The sequence below is a fragment of the Aphelocoma coerulescens genome (genome assembly GCF_041296385.1).
Source record: "Aphelocoma coerulescens isolate FSJ_1873_10779 chromosome Z unlocalized genomic scaffold, UR_Acoe_1.0 ChrZ, whole genome shotgun sequence".
NCBI classification, from domain to species: Eukaryota; Metazoa; Chordata; class Aves; order Passeriformes; family Corvidae; genus Aphelocoma; species Aphelocoma coerulescens.
Genome location: NW_027184085.1, coordinates 29,110,741 through 29,133,696, shown reverse-complemented (window position 1 = coordinate 29,133,696; position 22,956 = coordinate 29,110,741). Strand labels below are relative to the sequence as shown.

Genomic DNA, 22,956 nt, shown 5'->3' with positions numbered 1-22,956 from the left:
AGAGTAGGGTTACTGTTGCTTGCCTGTTCTGGGGTTTAGCATGATGCCAAAATGCACAGTAGTGCTTTGTGTTTTCATCTTTTTGATGGCTGTCACTAACTTTGCCTCACAATTTCTTCTTTACCAGGTGATAGAAAAATAAAACAGGGTTCAGTTACATACCAATAGTTATGTTTTTCTGTATTCGTTTTAAGGTTGAATTTTTTTTGTGTACCTGAAAGAAGAAGTCAGCTTTTGGATAAAATAAATACATGCTATCAGGAAAGCCAGAGCCCTGGCAATGTTTATGCCTAAGTAATAATGTTGCTGTATCCAAACCACACTTTCAAACACTACATGCAGTCATAGCTCTTACACCATGAAGTACTGTTTTTTTTAGATGAGGCTAATATCTTCATAAGTCTTTCTGTTTTGTGGTTCTGTGGGGATTTTTGTCTTTTACAGTTTAATTCTGGTAGTATCAGGGGCAGCTTTCTAATTAAAGATATGAAGTCTTTCTGCCTCAGTTTTTGAGACAAAACTTCAGGAGGAAACACTCCGGAACGAGTGTTCCTCCCCTTTTCCTCTGTCAATGGTACAAATGGGTTACAAGGAGTGAAAGTGGGAAAAAGACACCAAACTGTTTATTAACACACAAAGAAAATGGTAGAACAGGATAAAAAAAAAAAAAAAAACCAAAAAAATCCAAACCAACTCAAAATACAGCAAATTCCCAGAGAGGGAACAGACACGTGGGCTCGGACCAACTGGGGCCACCCCACAGGCTCCCCGGACCAGTGAGGAGGGAAGGGAGGCAGTGAGGCAAGGAAGGGAAAAAGAACAAGAAAAAAAACCAACAGAACCTTTTTCCCGCTAGCTGGAACACAAAAGAAACCCAAAGAGCAGCACAGCGCTCCCGGCGCACTCCCTGCCGAGCCCCACCGAGCCCCAGAGCCCCCGAGCCACTGGGCCCCGTTAAACTGCCCCCACTCGGGCCTGTGGCCCTGGCCCCGGGTCCATCCTAAAGGCACAGCATCCCTGGGCATTGAGCAGACGGTCGAGGAATAAAGCGGCTTCATAACATCACCCCAGGACATTCCACCCCTTATTCCATACCATCTGCTCAATGCCCAAATTAATACCTTTCAACTTTAAACACACACATTTATACATATACATACAGCTAGGAACTGGATCTCTCAGGCAGGTCCCTTGACTTTGTTTTTATTGATGGCAAAGCCAGCTTCCAGGAGAATCTGGATGGTCTTCTCTCCTTTCCCAAATACCTGCAATGCTGTGTTCCCCCACACAATGATGTCATCAATGTACTGCAGATGTTCTGGAGCCTCACCCTTTTCCAGTGCAGCCTGGATCAGTCCATGGCAGATGGTGGGACTGTGCTTCCACGCCTGGGGCAGTTGGTTCCAGGTGTACTGCACACCCCTCCAGGTGAAAGCGAACTGAGGCCTGCACTCTGCTGCCAGAGGAATGGAGAAAAATGGATTGGCAATGTCAATAGTGGTGTACCACTTCTCTGCTTTGGACTCCAGCTCATACTGGAGCTCCAGCATGTCCGGCACAGCAGCGCTCAGTGGTGAAGTCATTCAAGGCATGATAGTCCACAGTCAATCTCCATTCCCCGTCAGACTTGTGCACAGGCCAAATGGGGCTGTTGAAGTGTGAGTGGGTCTTGCTGACCACCCCTTGGCTCTCCAGCTCACGGATCATCTTGTGGATGGGGATCACAGCATCTCCATTTGTCTGACACTGCTGGTGGTGCACTGTCGAGGCGGCAGTTGGCACTCGCTGCTCTTCTCCCTTCAGAAGCCCAACTGCAGAAGGATTCCTGGTCAGCCCAGGCAGGGTGTTCAATTGCCTAGTGCCCTCTGCCTCCACAGCAGCTATTCCAAAGGCCCTCCTAGGTCCCTTCGGGTCTTTGAAATACCCATTCTGGGGGAAGTCTATGCCCAGAATACACGGGGCTCCTGGGCCAGTCACCATAGGATGTTTCTCCCACTGCTTTCCAATTAGGCTCATGTCGTCTTCAAGAAGTGTAAACTGCTGCGATCCCCCTGTCACTCCAGAAATAGAAAGCAGTTCTGCCCTCATGTGTCTTGATGGAATCAAGGTGCACTGTGCACCCGTGTCAACCAAGGCTTCATATTTCTGTGGTTCTGATGTGCCAGGCCATTGGACCCACACTGCCCAAAAGACACGATTTTCCCTGGCCTCTCCCTGGTTAGAGGCAGGGCCCCTCTAGTCCTGGTTATCGTTCAAAACTTGAGCTACTTCCCTTCTGATGGAACTCCCTCTCTCAGCATTACCATCCTTCAATTCATCACCCGCACTGCCAGGACAGAAGTTGGTTTTCCATGCCACCTCCTCATGTCTTCCCCACTGTCACACAGGAAGAACCACAGTTCAACTCTTGAGGTGCACCCTCTCTCCCTAGCTGTGGGACATCTGCTTCTGGTAACAGGGCCTCTGGTCTGCACTGATGAGATTTAGAGAAGGTCCTCTTTCAGCTCCTTCCTGAGTTTCTGATGAGTCTTGTCCATCCTATCTTCCATCTTCTGTATGGTCTCTGACAGACTCTTTTCCCCAGCTGCAATTCTTGCTTGTGTTGGGCTGTGCACAGTGTCTGCATACGCCTGGAGCCTCCTCACCATAGGACTCGCTGTCTCATCCCCGTCATTCCATGTCATCATTGCTAATGCAGGGACATATTCTGGTGGTGCGTGTCGTGCAAGTTTCAGCCACATCACTGGTGTGCATTTTACCATGTCAGGGCTCCTAATTGCTTGGTCATCTGAGAATATGATCTCTACCACTGCCAGTTCTCTCAGGCATTGAATCCCTTGTTCCATGGTTTTCCAGGGGTTTTGCTGCAGCTGGAGATCTACTTGGTACAGGTATCTTTCCTTCACACTTCTTAAGAGCCGAATCCAGAGACTGAGAGCTTCAGGGCCCCTTGTCATCCCTTGGTCAATACTTAAATCACATGACAGGGACCCCAAATGCCTCGCTTCAGTGCCATTCACAACTGTACCATCGCCTGCAGCGTCCCAGATTCAGACCATCCAACTTAATACAGTTTCATCAGGCCATCAGGTGTAATCCTTCCTCAGGGTACGAAAGCTCTCTATGGACAGGGACTCAGTGATGATTTCAGGTTCCAATTCCTCTGCTGGCTGTGAAGGTCCTGGCTGCCCATCATCATCCACTGGGCAAACGGATTTGGCTTTGTGTTTCTTTCTCTGGACAGGGGCAATTGTTACTGGTTTAGGCTCCCCATCTGCTTTAGCTGCACCTGGAGTGATTGGGGTGTCTGCTGGCTTATTCTTCTGCCCCTCTGGCTGTATCTTCTGCCCTACAGTATCTAACAGCGTGCAGTAAGCGTTAGCCAGGACCCAGCACGTGGCCATGAGCTTTTCCTTTCCATCAGCTTTTATATTGCAGCTTTCCTTCAGATACTTCCCCACCTCAGCTGGATTCTGAATTTGTTCAGGGGGGAAGTTCCAGGCTACTGGGTCAGAAAACTGCTTCAGGGTCTGGCCTATGTCCTCCCATACCCCACACCACTTAGGATTTTCCACAACTGGGGCAGGTGTCTGGGCAACCCCTCTGGAAATCTCAGCCCTTATTTTAGACAAGCTGGAGACTACATAGACGAACCCTGCTAGATAACATAAGAAAATGGTATCTTTAACATCCAGGGGAAACTGGACACTTTCAAAAGGTGATGTGCCAGATCTGAAGGGGAAGAAGGAGATGAAGGGCTGGGAATTATCATCCTCTGCTTTTCCCCTAACAAACTGGGTGTAATTGCTAATACATTCCAAAAGGAAACTACCAAGGCCAGAATGGAAAAACAACATGACATACACATTCTCGATGGTTTCCATTACTTCCATCAAACTTCAAGAAATCCCTAGCACCAGGCATATCAAAATGACAGTCCTGCGTCTTATTCCTGACTTATAAAAGGCGTAAGCCAGAGACCCGACTGGCCATAGCTGTGGACACGTACTTATGGTTAAGTTCCACAGAAAAATTATTAAATCAAACTGCATGGTCTTACTGCTATAGTTCAATACAAAGTGATTCAAAGTAAAATGTTGGTGGGTTGTTTGTTGTTTATTTTTTTTCCACTTTCATGTGCCCCTTAAGTTGGGCGCCAAATTCATGTCTTGGTTTTTGAGACAAAACTTCAGCAGGAAACGCTCTGGAATAAGTGTCTCCTCCAAAGGGAAAAGGGCCTGCCCTTTTCCTCCATCAGCAAGACAAATGGGTCACAAGGACTGAAAGTGGGAAAAAGAAACCAAACTGTCTATTAACACACAAAACAGGGTAGAACAGGTTAAAAAAACCCCTCAAAATACAACGAATTCCTGGAGAGGGAACAGACACTTGGGCTTGGACCAACTGGGGCCACCCCCGCGGGCTCTCTGGACCAGCGAGGAGGGAGGGGAGGCAGTGAGGCAAGGGAAAGGGAAGGGAAAAAGAACAAGAAAAAAACCAACAGAACCTTTTCCCAGCTAGCTGGAACACAAAAGAAACCCAAAGAGCAGCACAGCGCTCCCGGCGCACTCCCTCCCGAGCCCCAGAGCCCCTGAGCCACTGGGCCCTGTTAAACTGCCCCCACTCAGGCCTGTGGCCCCAGCCCCAGGTCCATCATAAAGGCACAGCATCCCTGGGCATTGAGCAGACGGTTGAGGAATAAAGCGGCTTCATAACATCACCCCGGACATTTTCTTACTGATTTTGGCCTTAAAGTTCAATTCAGTTCTGAGATAGCGTCTAAGAAGTGGATCATTTGGTAGTAGATTGTTATGTGTTGTTTCATTTTGTTGTTTGCATATTTTTTTTATTTGAGCTGTTTCGCCCACTCATTCTGATCATTATCTTATTATTTCTATATTGCTAATAACTGACTATAAATACAGTGCTGAATTCCAATCCCATCCTTACTAAGCTCATATCCACTATCTTGAAAAATCCATATACTGTGAATAGTCTGGCCCACAATTTTTATATTAACTTTTCATGGCTGTTGCATCTGAGGGATGTGTGATTGCACATTTGCTATTTATTCTAGATGTACAAATACACCATCCCTCTGGCAGCATTGAAATTTGGTGTAAATCCATTCAGGCATGTGAAAATGCAAAGGAGTAGTCCAGTGGTTACAGGCTGGAAGCTGGAGACTCTGGGCCTGTCAAGTTACCTCCAAATACTGTCCCTTTATATTTGCATATAAGATTTATTTATATTATGAGTATCAAGACTTACTCTTCTTGCTGTCCCTGTAGTAGGACATAAATTTAGTACATTTCTTTTACACTATTCATCTTCTGTGTGCCTATGCATGTGTGTGCACACATGTAAAAAGATATCCCCTTGCTTTGATATTTACAGTTTGATAGTGTTGGTGTTACTTTGCACTGGCTGAAGAGCTACTTGTTCTTTAGCTGCTGTCATTTGAGGGCCATCAGATGCATCCTCTGACAAGAGGTGGTGTTTTACATAGTTCTTTTAGACCTGAAGAGTGAGTTTTTTCTGAAGTCCTTTAAGATATTTAGAAGCACAGTCCACCCAGTGACACAGGTTGCAGTGGAAGTGTTATGAAAGTAACAAGGCTTCCTTGCCCAGCTAAACCACCATTATTTACAAAGTGTGCATATAAATGCAACATTTTTCTTACTAGGCATTTTAGAATTATATCAGTGATATTCTGTCAATGACTGAACATCATATAATGGTAAACTGAGTTTCTCGTATCTACATGCGCATGTGTTTCACTATGTCAGAAGTATTCCTCAGGCAAGGTATTTCAGAAGACTTTATTCACACCACTAAGCCTTTGGTCTTTTGCTTTAAACTACCTGAGGCATACTATTTAGGTGTGTGCTCTCTTTTATTGCTTAAGTGAGTGAAATGTTTTGCATTATCACGTATTTCACACAGTACAGTCTGTTGGTGCACTCAAATGCTTGCTATCACTGCCAGTAGCTCAAAAGTGTAATAGAAAGGGGATTTCTAAAGGAGTCTGTGTTCTCCTGGCAAAGAATCTATTTTAAATTAACTGTTCTTATTTTATTTTATTTCATCTTAGGAAATGATAGTTTCTGGGCTTCAGCCTGAAACCACATACTCTTTCACTGTGACAGCCTATACAACGAAAGGTGATGGAGCACGCAGCAAACCCAAACTTGTATCTACTACTGGTGCAGGTAATACTTATATACAAATTAAGCTCTAAATGAATCCTTTGACTTTTTCTGCTACTGTTTTGTTCCTACTATTTGGAATACTATTCTCCTGTTGTGTGAAGAGTGTTTCTAGGACATAGGATTTTCTGTTTCAGTATTTGGACCTTCATTTATTTAGATAAAAATAGAGCCAGTGACTCCCTTTGTCTCATTCTCAGTTCCAGATGAGGACACTTTATAGTTTTTAGTAGCTCTTCCACTATGATTGGTGTCTTCTTGGAGAAGGAAAAATAGAAATTCAGAGCTGAGAAGGATATTTGAAAAACTTGTAAATGGCTTTCATGATCTTCATGAAAGTAGCAACACTGCTGCCTCTCAGTAAAAACATTGAAAGAACCCATCTGCATGATATTCGCAACTTTTCTCAGAAGAATGTGATTATTAAAGGTCAGAATTAGAAAACAGAATGAAAGTCCATCCTATGAAACCCTGAAGCCCATATTGGTTTAAGGGTAATTTAAGGCACAAACTGGGGTGAAATACACCCTGCCACTGAGTTCAGTCTGTGTTTGACCGCAGGTGGTACTAAATGGTGGATATCTTGACTGCATAACCAATACAGCAGTTACCACAGATGGGATGAACCAAACTGCTTTTAGATGAGGAACAATTTTTTTTCTTTTTTAATGCGTCACTGTGCCACAGCTTAACCAATTGATGCCACCACAGCTTTAATGTGATGCTTACCTACAGGTGTTCACAATCTGTAGGTATTGTGTTCGTTTTCAGGGGCTTGTAGTGCAGCCATTAAGGATATTCCATTATAATCACATGTATGGTCATTATGAGCTTTCTTAATGACAATGTATGGTTTATGCTAATAGATGAAGTCCAAAAGGCATACTTATTTGTATTTATAGTGACTGATTCAATTTCTAAAACAATCACTGAATGCAGAACACATCTTGTATTAATATCAAAACCATCTGTATCCTTTTCTTGTTAGATCTGAGTCTTGGTGGCTAGATGCTCAATGTTTCATTTCAGATCTTAGAATACATTCCAGTCATTACTCTTGGCTATTGCTGAAAACTTACCCTCTAACTTCTTATCTTTCCTGAATTCTCATGCTCTGAGAAAAGAGGTTATATGTATTTCTGGCATGCATGGAACTTGATTTAAGAAAAAAAAGCATTTGATCCATTACTCTTTTTTAAAGTTCAATTCCCAGTTTAAATAAACACAGTTATAGAAATTATAATTTTATTAGTTCCTAGACATAAACACAAGTTATTCAAATGTGCTTGCAAAATTTAAAGTTTCTCTGCATTTAGTCCTTATTGACTGTTTGTGTGTCATTCTTCCAAGATCTCTGATGTTTCTACTTAAAAAGATAGAACAAATCCTATGTCCCATATCAGTTTGACTGAAGAGCTATAGAGAATCACAGGCATGTCTGTAAATGTAACACATATTATACTGTTCTTGCTGTTTGCGTAATCCTGTGAACAAGTAACATTTGTTCCTGGGATTAACAGCTAGTTACCATTTTGCTCCTTCATACATTTGAGTTTGTATGAAATCTCTTCACTCGGTGTTACAGCTTGCTGTGTTCGGAGTTTTTTTGTAAGAAAAATTCATATGCAGATTTTTGAAAAAAGAGACACTGAATATAGTTCAAAGAGCTTCCTGCTCGCTGTCTTTCTGTGAGAATACATCATACAAGGCAAGGAGCAACCTTAACACCAAAGGGTTGTAGGTCTGTAATGTAATCTCCTATTCACTTTGAGTTTCTGTTTGATTTTTTTTCCTAAAAAGGTGGTATTCAAATACTAAAATAAGGCAAATGAAGGATCTGACTTTCTAATCTAACTGTTAAAGTTTGAATGACTGAGATTATATCCGTAAGAGATATGAAAGGAGACTGGATGTCTGAACATTTACCAGAGATGCTATCTGTAAGGTATTCAGACAATAAGTAACTATTCAGCTGTCCAGTTAGTGACACAAAAGCATAATTTACATTTTTAGGCAGGAAAGATTCACCAAACATAAGTAAGCCTACAGGATGGTCACTCAGTTATTAGTAAAGTCACTGAATGCTGTTGATATTTTCATTTAAGAGTGTGTTTTTTTCTTACATTCAGTTTCCTTTCCTCACTGTTGAAATCAAGTGGAAGAAAAACTGTTACTGAACATTTCTAAATCAAAGTACTTACTAAATTACTTGGGGCAGAAGTTACAAATTGTATGATTAACAAGACCTTAATAAAAATGAAGACTTACTAGTCAGTAATATCATACAATTTTTATGAAGATTTTAATCAGACCTTTAATTTCTGTGTCACAGTAGTTGAAGAATCTCATAGGACAATAGTTTGTCCATTACTTGTCATTGTTCTCATACTGGACAGCGCTCTTGAAATACAGATTTCAGCTCAAAGAAGAAAGTTTAAGGCGATGGTGTACTTTGTAGCAGCTAACAGAAACAAATTATTTCAGGTAATTGGGCAAAGGCAGCTTGCGTGAGCTTCTGCTGGTAGTGGAAAGCCATTGCTACGGCAATGTCTGTTGCAAATGGGTATGTGAGATGTCTTGCCATGTAGTAATGGAAGAGGAATTCACTAAATCAGAGAATATATATATTTTTTTTAAAATTTTATTTTTATTTTATTGACAATTTCACTTCTTTTAGGTTCATGGAAAATGTTAGGTTATTATCAGAAATTTCTAGACAGAGCTATTTGGTGACACAACTCTATACATGATTACACAGAATCCTGTCATTTGTCCTAAAAGATTGTAATATTCATAAGTAATCAAACTAAAAGTAAATGTTAGCCGAAAGCTGTCTGGAAATAAAAAGAAGTGTATCTGCTTTGCAACATCAGATAGGCTTGATGGTATTAAAAAAAAGTGACCATTGTTATTTACTATTTTAGTCACAGGATATTTTATTGGATAAGTAAGCCATATTAGTTCCCTGGTTCTGATCAAGAGCAAGTACTAGTTTCTTCTTTCCTCTGTAGTTACCACAAAGGTTAAAATGTAGTTCTAATTGTGAAGTCTGCCACAAGAACAAAAAAAAGGCAATTCATCACAAAAATAATTTAGTGATACTTTCCAGTAATTTCTCCTCTAGAAAGCTGAAGGACTTACTATTCTTTTTAGGTGAACTATTCTTTTCCCTGCTACACTGGTACCAGTAATAGTTAGAATGCAGAGAAAAATATGGCCTGCAAAAGGCCTTCACAGCCTTCTCATTGTTCCATCAAGACTTGTAGTTATCCTTGAGGAAAAGTCAGAACTAATCAGAGAGATCTTCTTTACATAGCAGAAAGTGTGGGAAAGCACTCACAAGATTGCACAATAATGCTGCAAGGTGAACTCAACATTTAAAATCAAAGATATTTGGAAAATTTATATAAAGCTTACCTATAATTCTTATGAAATTAGAAGCGATGTCTTGACTTATGACAGATGTAATGAGGAAAGAGCTTACTAAATGCACAATTTTCTTCAAGGCATGCCATTCTTCCCTCCTTACTCCTAATTCTTTATGGAATGGAGTTAGACCTTCTTACAATAACAATCTGATTTGCTGGGTGCCTGAGAACTGAAGATAAGTAATAAAATCTATTGAAGTGTTTAAATACAGGAACCAGAGCTCACAGTGCAGCAGTTATGTTTGCACAGGAAGGCTTCGAATGCAGATGAAACTAATTAGTCTTTGTTGAAGACTATGTTGTCATCACAGTACTACTCCTGAAACTGTTCTACTCTCTTGACCTCTCAATTGTCAGGCATTGGTGCAAAATGAACACCAAATTTCTAAATAGTATGGGTATGTTTCATTATCAAATAAATCTTTGTAATAGAAACAGACTCTTTTGAAATAGAAATATTAATGAAAATATAAATGAAATGTATACAAATGAACATGAATAAATTAAAATTAATCAATCAAATAGAAACAGTAAATGAGAATTCATATTGGGATTCCAGAAATGTACACTGTATAAATTGCATAATGGTATTTCTGGCTTGATTAGGACTAATTCAGTCCTCTCTGGACTGATTCAATCCTCCTCAATGTCTGTATCACATTTGCAGTCTGTACTTCCCTAAAAGACAAATCGCCAGTTTGGACCAATGGGTCCCAGTGAAGATTGTGACTGTATGCAGTGTGTAGGTTAAGAAGAGCTACCAATTTAGCCTTCTTCAAAAGAAATCCAGTTCATCTGCACAAAAACCATGCTGGAAAATAAATCGTATGTGATAAGCCATGTAAAAACACTAAATTCCAAACTGTGCTACCTCTCCACACTAAAACAGTGGAGGTGGAGGTGATTTGTGTATGGAAACTAGCATAATAGGTTCCAATCATATGTAGTAATGATTTTTGAGGGCAAGGTTGTTCTGACTTCTACCACATTTTAACTATTAATGATAAAAGTTATGTTAAACCTATCTAGAAACTTGTAATTTCTTCATTTATTATTTTCCCATTTACAGGAAATGTGCCTTGGATTAAATAAATGAAGTACCTTTTTTTTTTTTTTTTTTTTTTTTGCAAACAAGGATTTGTGAGACAGAACCATTCATAAGACGTTTGTTGGAAGTTTTACTTCTTGATTTGTATTCCTAGATCCTGTGCCTCTGAATGTGCTCTGTATTTAGAAATAATGGTAAGGGAAGAAGACAAAAAAGCAATAAATGTCTCTATTGCTGTAGTTCCTTATACTGTATGACCTAATAGTGCAGGAGGCAGATGCTATTTCTTCATTAGGACAGTCATATGTGGAACTGAGTTAGGGAAGAGAAAATATATCCCTATTCCTGCTAAAACTAGCCTCAAGAATTGTACATGCAATTGTGTTTATATCTATCCTCTTCAAATAACATTGTGCTACAGTTCCAGGCAAACCTCGGCTTGTGATTAGCCACACACAGATGAACACGGCTCTAATTCAGTGGCATCCTCCTGTGGAAACTTTTGGCCCGCTGCAGGGTTATCGCCTGAAGTTTGGTCGCAAAGACATGGATACATTAACGACCATGGAGTTCTCAGAGAAGGAAGATCACTTCACGGCCACAGACATTCACAAAGGAGCTTCTTATGTCTTCAGGCTCTCAGCTAGAAATAAAGTGGGCTTTGGGGAGGAGATGGTTAAAGAGATTTCTGTTCCTGAAGAGGTACCCAGTGGATTTCCCCAAAATCTCCACTCGGAAAGCTCTACATCTACATCAGTTCAATTAACTTGGCAGATGCCACTCTTGGCAGAGAGAAATGGCATTATCACCAAATATACCATCTTATACAGAGATATCAATGTTGCTTACCAGCCAGTTGAACTCCCTGTTGTTCCTGCTGATACCACTATGACACTTTCTGGCTTAAAACCAGATACCACATATGATGTAAAAGTACGTGCCCACACAAGCAAAGGGCCTGGTCCATATAGTCCAAGTGTCCAGTTCAGGACACTACCCGTGGATCAAGGTAGGATTTGTCTGCTTGTGGCGTTGACACCTTTTAAAGAAGTATCGGTCTTTGGATATCAGTGTTTTTGAAGGTGTAAATAAAACTGACCGGCCCATTCATAAAAATAGGTTCATCAAACACAAAAGGTAAAGTATGTAAATCTTAATATGTTTTGGATGCCTTAGAATTCAGTTGTCCCTTGCCAAGCAAGTTCTGGCTAACTTCTGCACAATATTTTCAGGTAAGGAAAATGTGCGTAGTGGGTTGTCACTAGATAAGAGTGAGAATGAGTATAAATGTGATCTTTAAATATGAACAAACAGGTAGGAGAATTGAATCCTTGTTGATTTTTGACATGGAAAACTAATACTCCCAAGTAGCAGTGGAAATATGACAAGATCTGAGCTCCAAGATATTGTTTATATACATTGTTTCTTTTTTTCCAGCAGTGTTTGCAAAAAATTTTCATGTTAAAGCAGTAATGAAGACTTCTGTTTTGCTGTCCTGGGAAATTCCAGAAAACTACAATTCTGCTTTGCCTTTCAAAGTAAGTTACTCTCCATTTTTACAAGAGAAAATAATAGAAACTAGGCAATGTAATTCACCTGATTAAATAGCTTACTGAACATGTAGATTTTTTGGGAGTATCGTTGTTTCTAAGATTGCATATTAATCAGCAGTGTTGAACCAAACTTAAATTCAGTCATCTGGCAATGTGAGTTGTCCAGTAATGTGGCAGTGTTTCCAAGTAGTCAGGCTCATACTGGTATAATATGCTGGTTAATATTATAAGAACACCTTGCTAATTTTTCATTCACTGCTACAGCACTTTAAAGAAAACAGCGAAGGAAAATAAAAATTTTCTTCTTTTTTCCTAGTCCTTTCCATACTGACTGGAATTGAGTACCATTTTGGGTTTTGTCTCCTCAGTGTGCAACAACACATTTTTGATTTACAACTCTTTTACTCCACTAACTATAGCATTATCCAGGTACAGACCCAATGTAATATGCACTCTGCTTGGAATTTCTTCTGCTTCATTCTTAATCACTTGTGTCATCTCAGGCAGTGGCAAGTGAAGAACAGTATTTTAGGAACTAAATGGTACAAAAACCTTTCTAAATAAGGAGTGTGAATGAAAAAGTCAAGATACTTTAACAAGAGTGTCTTGCTATAAATTCTGGGTTCAAGAAAAGCTACTTATTTTGGAAAAGTGGAATTGGATTTCAGGAGTGTTTACATTGCTTGAGATTAATGTAGTGGTTTGTGTGTTTTTTTCCCCTGAAAGTGAGAAGTTTACTCACAGTAGTGGATTGAGTACTTTTTTTGTTTTACACACTAAAATGCCCAGAAACTTTATTTTTAAATTTACAGCTAGCTTGATTCCTGAATTCAGTGTGACAGCATCATTTGCCTTCTCCCAGTAACCAAAACTACCTTTGTGCGTTAACTTAGATCCTTTATGATGATGGAAAAATGGAGGTTGATGGACGTGCTACTCAAAAGCTGATCACAAACTTGAAGCCAGACACGTCATACTCATTTGTCCTGACAAACAGAGGGAATAGTGCTGGAGGTCTTCAGCACAGAGTAACGGCAAAGACTGCACCAGACGTGCTTCGCACAAAGCCAGTCTTTATTGGAAAGACCAACTTAGATGGCATGATAACTGTGGAACTTCCAGAAGTACCCTCAAATGAGAATATAAAGTGAGTGAATGAATGGCATACCATTGTTTTTATCTCCAGAGAGATGATTATTCTAACTCTTGCTGGTGGACCATGGCTTTGTTCTTTATAACAGTACAGAGACCACAGTACTCTGCAGTAGTATTTGAACTAATATCGGTGTGATATTTGATATAGTAAACCAGGAGGTGCTATTGACTCTCTCAAGGGACAAGAGGTGCTACAGAGGGGCCTCTAATCTATAGATGGATAGATTGGAACACTGGGCAATCATGAGTGGCATGAAATTTAGCAAGAATAAATGTCAAATTCTCTTGTAAAGGTCCTTGAGTGCACCCAATACAGGGCAACAAAGTTAACGGAAGGATAGAAAGGAATGTTCTGTGAGGAGCTGCTAAGGGCTTTGGGCTTGTTTAGCTTGGAGAAAAGAAGGCTGAGGGCTGACCTCCTTGCTCTCTACAGCTTCCTGAGGAGGGGAAGTGAAGAGGGAGCAGCTGATCTCCTCTTCCTGAGATCCATTTACATGAGGCAATGCCTCAGAGCTGCATCAGGGGAGGTTCAGATGAATTAAGAAGCATTTCTTTACTGTGAGCGTTTTCAAACTGGAAGAGGCTTCCTGGTGAGGCAGTTAATGCCCCAAGCATGTCAGTGTTCAAGATGTATTTGAATGATGCCCTTAATTTGTTTTAACTTTTGGTCTTCCCTGAAGTGGTGAGGTAGTAGTAATAGATGATGGTATGTCAGCTCCAACTAGAACTTCTAAGTTTGTCATGTACCAGGTATGTAAGACTTGTATGGAGACTGATTGTCCTTCAGTTTGCAGATTTTTCTCTGAGTATTTTTGTGTTTCGTCACAGACTGCAAAATGAGGGATTCAGAAAACCAGTTATATTTTGAACAATATATCATCTCAAAAAGAATGGATAAGCCATCAATGCATAACTACCCTGCTGTATCTCCTTGAAGTACTCAGAGTTTTAAAGAATTGTTACTGTACTTAAATTAATTCAGGTTAATTAATGCTGATGGTTTTTATTGGGATAAAAATACCAGGTCCTCTCCACTGGGCTCAGAAAGAAAACAAGTGGTTTTGCTAAAAACATTGGAAGTTTTCTAGAGGTTACATAGATTTTGGGAGGGAACAGGTGGTGTGAAAATTTAAACAGAAATAGGACTAAAGACCTGAGAGCACAGGTCAGCAGGGATTAGAAAGGTTAGACAATAAAGATTTGCCAGGAAAACATGAAGCATGATACAATCAAGTGTTATTGCTCTGCTTATAGTGATTCTTGTTGGTCTGTAAAGTTCCCATATGTAATGTAAAAGAAATGGGGAGGAAAATGAGCCAGTCATTAAATGCTGTTGGGGATTCAACTGGTCCTCTCCCTGGTGGATTTTTGCAGCTTCCTAGAAAGCTGCTCCCCTTTTTCATTACTGACTGAAGATTTTGAGGCGGGTAAGGTCAAAAAATAAATGACTTTGAAACATTAAAAGGATGAAAAACTGAAAAATGTAGTCATTATCATTAGATTGAGTAAGATGCGGTCAGTAACAAATGCAGCTAAGGAAGACTGAAGATGGAATGAGTCAAAAAAGATTTATGAGGCAGAGCATTCACAGAGAGAAAAACGTGCAGGATAGCTGATGAAACAGTAGCAGAAGATAGCACTGGAATAAAAGACAATTCCCTTCTTTTTAATAGTGTAAAAAAGTTAAAGAAGTTTAGTTACATTAGAAAAAGTACATTAAATCTACAGGGTCCAACTGCCAATTTTGTAAATAATGTATCTCCTACTCATACATGTATTTTCTAAGAAGATTTGATCAGGCTTGAGAAAGTAGAACACAACAACAAAGATTGGTTTGACCCTTGGAGCAGGCATACCAAAGCAACTACACACTGAACAGAAAAACCTGACCTGATGCTTGCTAGAATAAATAAGTTTACTCTGCATTAGTCTTTTTATGGGATGAACAAATTCTTGTCGTAGTTATGTTGACATTTTTAGACATGCTGTTCCTCTATTGGTACATTATGTATGCTCAGGATTGTTCCTAGCTTAAAATGAAGTACTGAGAATTTTTCAATAATACTAATTACACAGAACATGAAACAGGTAATGGTTTGCTCTTCTGAAGTATAGGTAATGAGGTTGACAGTAATGTTATAAAAGGCTTTGTAATCTTTGTAATTAAAAATGGTAGTATTTGTCAATGTTTGATGGTGATACAGCATAGAAATTTGTGCAGAGTTCACCTTGTGATTAGGAAAATGTACCTCATTTGCTTATCTCAAGGGAGGAAATTCTTAATTTTTCCTTATTTTAGTATTTTGGGCTATTCCAGAGCAATTTTTATGAGTAAAGGACAGTTCATGTTTCTCTGAATCTTTGGCTTTTCAAATACGCAGTAGATAAAACAATATCCAAACAAACCCTTCATTTGCCACCCTCCCCCTCTTATCCCCCCCCCCAAAAAAAAACCAACCTAAAAAGAAACAAGCAAGTAATGAAGTAAACTGTAAAACATGTTTTTCAGGAGATGCTACATTTTCTGCAGTTAGCTAAAAATCACAGAAATTTGTTGTCCGTCACAATTTGCAGCGCCGCATATTGGTGTGAACATTTTCATTTTTCTGCTTACTGTTGATCTATTTGTTCTTTCAGTTTAAATTACTCTGTGTGTGCTGGAAGTCTTAGTAGATTTTCAAAGTTATGGGGGAGACTTTCATGAAGAAAGTGAGAAAGAGAGTGAAGGTTGTATTTACATGCTGGATGTTCCTTGATTGAAAAGAAAAACGTATGAACACTCCGCTAGCTTAAAAAATAAAAAGATGATGAAAAAAGAAAGAAAAGGAGGAGTATGTATCTTTGATGTTTGAAAGGCACAGGGGGCAAGTTCTCATTTCTTCTTTGTCTTGATTCTTAGGCATCTATTAAAGATATGTAGGTTGCTATTGTATACATGGATAAGTCAGTGTTTGCTAGGATTTGCTATTCAAAATATTTTTAATAGACCTATGCAGGTTTAAAATCTGGGTTCAGCCTTACAGTTTTGCATCTTTTTAAAAGATGGCTTATAATATTGTCACTAGAAGAATGCATGCCACAGATGTTTTTTGAAAATACTGGAATACAGCAAGTGAACACTAGCTAAAAATCTGTGGGCAAAACTTCTTTCCAGCACTCCTGTTGGAGCTCAGTACTTCCACAGAAAACTTCCTCAAATTTCTTAACACAAGAATTAATGAATACATGTAATTTCTACAGGAGCTGAAAATCTAAAGTTTTGTTACATTTCTTCTATGAGAAAGAGCTTTCAGTAAGAAGAGATGATTAAAATGGATCAATGGCTTGCACTGGTATGGTAAAAAAGTTTACGTAGTTGGCTTAGACTGAGATGGTTTTTAGTCAATTGTAAGGCAGCTCCTTTTCTGTAGACTCCTTTTTTGTTAATTACTTAGGATTTTCAGCTGCATTGCATGAGTAAAATTAATAGTTTTGCAGAAGGTTAAACGGGTTGTAAAAAAAAGACCAACTGGAAGAGGAGATGGCCCATGAGACAGTAAAATTATTTTCCATAATAGAGACCCTGAACCACCTTAATAAGTTCTTGTTACTAGAAACAAAGAAAACCAGTTTCTTTCCCTCTCCCCTGAGATGGAGAGTGCTTGATTTTTTGACAAGTATGTTTATCAAGAAGATGCATATTATACTATTCTGCATGTCCTGCTGCTGTGATTCTACTGCTTCTTCCCTCATACTAATGTGAAGTTAAGGATCTGCCTGACACATATCCAGGTTTTGTGAAGTAAACAATGAAAGTACCAGATCTCTGCCATACTAGAAAATATAATTTACTAGTCTCCATGGGTAAGGAGGAAGAACATATTTTCAGGAAAATGTTTCTGAGGAAAACCGATAGATGTAATTTGCAAATGCTAGCTATAAAAAGAGCATGTTTCAAGCTGTCTTACCTATGACTGTGAACAGAATACTTAGGTAGATAAAGCTGATGGCTCTCAATTGTCAAAAGGGAAGAGAGTATGGGTGCAGTGTATTTCAGGTTTGCTTTCTTTTCTCTTTATTATAATATTGGCAGTAACAAATACATTTTGTTAACCTACTACCCTGATTATACATTAAAATGGGGGAAGATGGGTTGGTAATTGAGATTTAAATATATGGTAATATATTTCAATTTAGGGCTTTGGGGTTTTTTTCCCAGTGTGGTGGTGGCAGCACACAAATAACCTATGGCTCTTGTATTTCATGTAGGCATTTTAGTACATTATAATTAAATTTTTTAATAAATATTTATTTGTTTACACAAAAAGGCAGGTAATTGGTGCCATTTGTTTGTCAAATGCTTTACAATATTTTTTCAAGATTGTGAATGTTTAAAGCTATGTTTGGAAGGCTGCAGTGACATATTACTGTGCAGTTTATTCTCAACACACCACTTTTCTTTTAAGTTCCTCTAAACAGACCTACTCCACCAATTTATCTATTCCTTTTCCTTCAACTTCACTTTTGTCCAACTGTTTCATTTACAGAGGCTATTACATAGTTATTGTGCCTTTGAAGAGGTCTCGTGGAAAGTTTATCAAACCATGGGAGAGTCCAGATGAAATGGAACTAGATGAGGTACTGTATATGGTTTGGGGGGTTTTTTTCTTCTCCTTTATTAACATAGCAATCTTGCTAGTTTTACGTAATTAACTCAATGGTTTTAAAAGTTTTGGTTGTCAGGATACTTTATATTTGTATTTGAATTAGCCTGTGGAGACTAAAACAAAAATTCAAATTACTTAAATGAGAAGACATTAAGTAAAGACATTAAGTTGCAATAAAGAATACCAAATGTCTGATATTTGTTGACACTAATATTTCATTCTTTTGCTATTGGAAAGAGTGATGCAAAAGTGCAGGAGGTGAAATGAATTGTCAGCAAAAGCTTAATCACCAACAATATGAACTGTAGTAAAGGTCTGGTTCATTAGAGGTGTTTACTAAGTCTGTAACAAATGCTAAATTGTAATTTGCACTGCAGTTTAACATTTGACCTTCTGGTGGTGTTTTTACCTGATTTTCATATACTGTAATACTTCTGGTTAGAAGTAGCCTCCATTCTACCAACACTTTGTGGTCAGAAATAAATGCATGAACAAGGAAGAAAAGAGCAACATTGTGTCATCATTTGAAACTATAAATGACATTATTCCAAAGAGGGAACTACTTTCATTTTAGATGTAAGACCAGCAATGGCAGAAATGAATTCAGCACGTTATTGATACAGTAATAATTCCAGGAAGTGTAGTATTCACCCCTGTTTTCTGTTTTACTGAAGGACAGTATAGCTCATGCAAACTTGTCTTTCTTCTTTCAATCTGTAAATTTGTAGTAGTGCTAATGTTTATGATTTTAAAGCTCTTTCAAGGGCCCCATATGAGAGACTTCTATAAAAGTCAGGTGGTGGTATTATTATTGCTCTAGTTGTATCTGGCCAAGATTTTAGATATCATTCTGACGCTATGGTAATTTGTGCTTGTAATATCTCTGCAATTCAAAGACCATAATCAGGTGCTTTTTTACTCCTGATATAGTGATTTTTTGATTGGATCCCATTTATTTTTCTATTTTCTTTTGGTGGATTCAAGAGTTTTGTGTTACAGAGATAACCTCACCGTATGCTTCGGCATAACACATTCGGCATAATTACTGGGAATTCTCTCCTCCCATTGTCCAATGGATATAAATTTCAGATTTTGCACCAAAATATAGGGAAAATAAAGATCTTCACCAAACTAACACTATCGTAGAAAGTATTCAAAATACAAACGGAATTCTTTCAGTCTTTATCACAACAGTAGGCAAATCCTTAATCAGAGGATTAAAAACAACTGTTCAGAGGAAGGCGTGATGACTGGCTGATTCAACCCTGTGTTTCTTCTTGAGCAGTTTCATTTATGTGATCATCTCACTTCATTCAACTGCAGCAATGGCTTGCTTTGATCTATTAACTTCTTCCCTTTGAAAGAACTTGGATGGTAAATGCCATCAGCTCATGATCATAGTCATAGGTGACATCAAATACAGTTAGACAGTAAAACTCTGACAGCCTCATCCATACAGTAATGGAAACTGATTGAGTATTGCCACCCACTTTTAGCATCCAAAGACTGTAGTCACATTCAGCAGCATTAATAGATTAAAGGATAGGTGCCAGATGACATTGAACTTTCTGGCAATTAAATTCTATGTTTCCTGCTGATTCCCATAACAAAGGGCCATTTTAATCATCCGGCAGGTTGTGTTGCCTTAGTCTGTATAACAGATTGATAAAGAGCATTTATTAATTCAGAAATATTTGTGTCAGGATGGGTTGTTTCCCACTTCTGTTGATATAATTGAGCCCACATTGTACAATTAATGATGGAAGAAATAAGGTATGCATTCAGTGGAAAATGAAAATTATTTCTGATAAAGAGTTAAACCCCTTGATATATCTTTTACAATTGCCTCCAATACATATAGCAAGAACTGAGTAGGGAAAAACATTAAAAGCAGGCAGCAACTGCATATCATGCTAACTCCTTCAGTTTCTATTATTTACAAGACTGGTTTGCTTCCAGTTTGGAAAGTGTATGCTTTTTATTAAGTATACTATTCCTGACAAGCTTGTGAACACAGTGCCACAATAAATACATTTGGAAAAAAATAGCAACAACAACCCCCCCCCGCCAAAAAAAAACTCACCAAAAAAAACTGAAAAAACCCAAACCCAAAAAAACAGCAACAACAAAAAACACCCAAACAAACAAAGCAAACAAACAAAAAAAAAGCAAACAACAAAAAAACCCCAACCAAACAAAAAACCAAGAACAAAACAGAACCAAACCAATGTGCCGTCCCCCTTCCCCCAAAGAACCTATTCTCTGAACAAGTAGTTCCTTATGGTCAAGTGAGGATACTTGTGCATATTTATATTTTTAGTCTGATCTCAGATATGTGTCTAGTATCAGAAATGGTTGGACAATAGATTTTTCGAAGAACTATGTTCCAAGTACTTTGCTTAGATTGTCACAAGAAGAGTATTTGCCAATAACACAGCTCTGGAATATTAACTGAATTACATAACTGGGCAGTCCAAAAAGACTCTTCCGCCTTATTGTAGTTACCTGATCTTCCAGTTCCTTGAACCTCATCTCTGAAAGAAACTAAGACAGATGCCTAGTTTTAAAAGAGCACATAATGGACTAGATGTTTGGTATCTGAAAAAAACAATTATCAGAGATTCAGTCCTTTTTTACTAAAGCAAAATTTCATTTTATTTTGGGTATCATGAGGTCTAGTGACTTTAAATAGGCAGGTCATGCAAATAAATGAAACAGAAAAAAATATTATGATTTGCAGTAAGTATCAGCTAGTAGGATTACTTTAGATCTGTAAGCAGTAAAATCTAAACAAAGATTTCCATGTTAAGTCTTAAGTGAATTCAGTAATTTTATTGAAATCTGTGTATAAGGTACAATGGGAGATATATGAACAAGTAATGATATTTGGCACCATCCCATTTACATATGAAACATAAATGAGGCTGGAGGTTCACCTGAGGTCTACTCAGTCATGTGTAATCAATCTTACTGACAAAGTTTTTATCTTCACCCAAACACACCAAAGTTTAACCGGCCTTTGGTGGTGAATAACCACCTTTGAAAAGTTGAACTGATTTTATTTGACTCAGGCTAACTAACTTCTGGCATTCATTGCCAAAACTCAGTTTCTGATCACTCTAATGTTGTATTTCAGCATTTCATTTTCTTCCAGTATATGTATCTTCTGTTACTATTTCAAATGCGAGAAATAATCAAGACCAACATTCTTCTTTGCCTCTCAATCTCAGTCTAATTTTGATTGCAGTACTCCTACTGTATTTTGACATTTTATTATGAGTTATTTATAATCTAAATTGTAAATACGCTGTAATCTGGAAACATGATAAAGAATTTAGTTGAGGCAGACACACAGCTTTAAATTCCAATGGAAATGATACATGGAAGTACCAGTTATAGTCAGGGATGGCACAAGCTGTGTACCTCTACTAGAACTGTAGCATTTGTGCTCCTGACTTTAAGCTAGCATACACAGTTACTACTCTAGTATTCAGCTTCATGTTTCAGCACGCTTCCAGACAGCCAGTGCTCAGCTCTCTGCATAGCCATTGTTATAAAATGGGGCATCATACAGAGACAAACTTTTCAGAGTGCTTCCCTCAGCAATTCCTATAAGGCCTGATCTAACCTGGAAACAACTTTGATTAGTCTCTGCCTCATGTTCTGCATTTAGTAACTCTACCCGGGGCATAGGAAGCTACCAACAGATGTGAGAGTCACCTTCAATAAAGTAACTAAACAGAAATCTCTTCAATATTACGGTTCTCTGCTGCCCTCATTTTTATACGACGCAAATTGACTCTAGCTGCTCATTAAACTGTTTAGGAAGAATGAAAGAGAAATATGGACTGCTGATTGGAATAGTGTCCTTGAGTAATGAATAATGATTTCTAGTCTCAAATTATGGCCAGTTCTTTTTTTGCTCAGGGGATCCATTGCACTGTACCAGCTTTTGTGTCATGGCATGGAAATTGATAGAGTTAAATGGATGTAAAATCTCTGCAACAGGGAACAGACTCAGCATTAGAGCTGGAAAGCAGTTGACTGGAAAGCAGTAGATCGTTGAAGGTATAACATCCAAATGCCCTCAATATTAAGGAAGCCTGGAAGCAAGTGGATGCTTGCTTTCATATCTGTCTGTAACCTTGAAATATTTAAGTCAGTGAGAAGGGGTATCAAAGTATTCAGTATTAAAAGCTTCTTTCTCAGCAGCAGAGTGAATATTAGATTGCTTTATTTGCATTGGAATTGTTAATTGTGTAGTTGCAAAATACACGATCCCATGAGGGAAAGGCAAAAAGATATGCTCACTAAGCTGTGGCATAAATCAAGAGGGCATTGAAGATGCTGAAGGGCCTTGAGGGGAAGCCGTTTGTGGAGTGGCTGAGGTCTGTTCAGGTTTGTTCAGCCTGGAGAAGACTGAGGAGAGACCTCATCGCAGTTACAACTTCCTTGTGAGGGGAGGTGGAAGGGAGACACTGATCTCTCGGGCAACAGTGACAGGACCCGAGGGAATGGTCTGGAGTTGTGTCAGGGGAGGTTTAGGTTGGATATTTGATAAAGGTTCTTCACCCAGAGGGTGGCTGGGCACTGGAATGGGCTCCCCAGGGAAGTGGTCACAGCACCTGCCTGACAGAGTTCAGTGCTCTCAGGCCCATGGTGTGACTCTTGGGACTCTCCTGTATAGAGCCAGGAGTTGGACTCAATGATCCTTGAGGGTCTCTTCCAATTCAGCACATTCTGTGAGTCCATGATTATGTGGAGAGCTTCCCTGATTAAACATGTACTTTAAAATTAATATATATAGTTAAGATTAGATTTTAGTATCTTTTTTTTAAATCTTCTTCTCACTCTGGAGATCTGTTTCCTCCTCCTAGCAATGCATTTTGTGGTAATCTACTGTATTACAACTGTTAG

General features: G+C 38.8%; 1 protein-coding gene across 1 annotated transcript in view; it reads left to right on the top strand.

Moving 5' to 3' along the window:
* The window catches only part of PTPRD (protein tyrosine phosphatase receptor type D), a 568,740-nt gene that overhangs the window by 449,353 nt on the left and 96,431 nt on the right, over positions 1 to 22,956 (top strand). Inside the window, exons 14-18 of the mRNA XM_069001512.1 lie at positions 6,095 to 6,212; positions 11,107 to 11,694; positions 12,123 to 12,223; positions 13,132 to 13,385; positions 17,920 to 18,010. Coding sequence (XP_068857613.1) covers positions 6,095 to 6,212; positions 11,107 to 11,694; positions 12,123 to 12,223; positions 13,132 to 13,385; positions 17,920 to 18,010 — 1,152 coding nt within the window. The remainder of the gene's footprint in view (positions 1 to 6,094; positions 6,213 to 11,106; positions 11,695 to 12,122; positions 12,224 to 13,131; positions 13,386 to 17,919; positions 18,011 to 22,956) is intronic.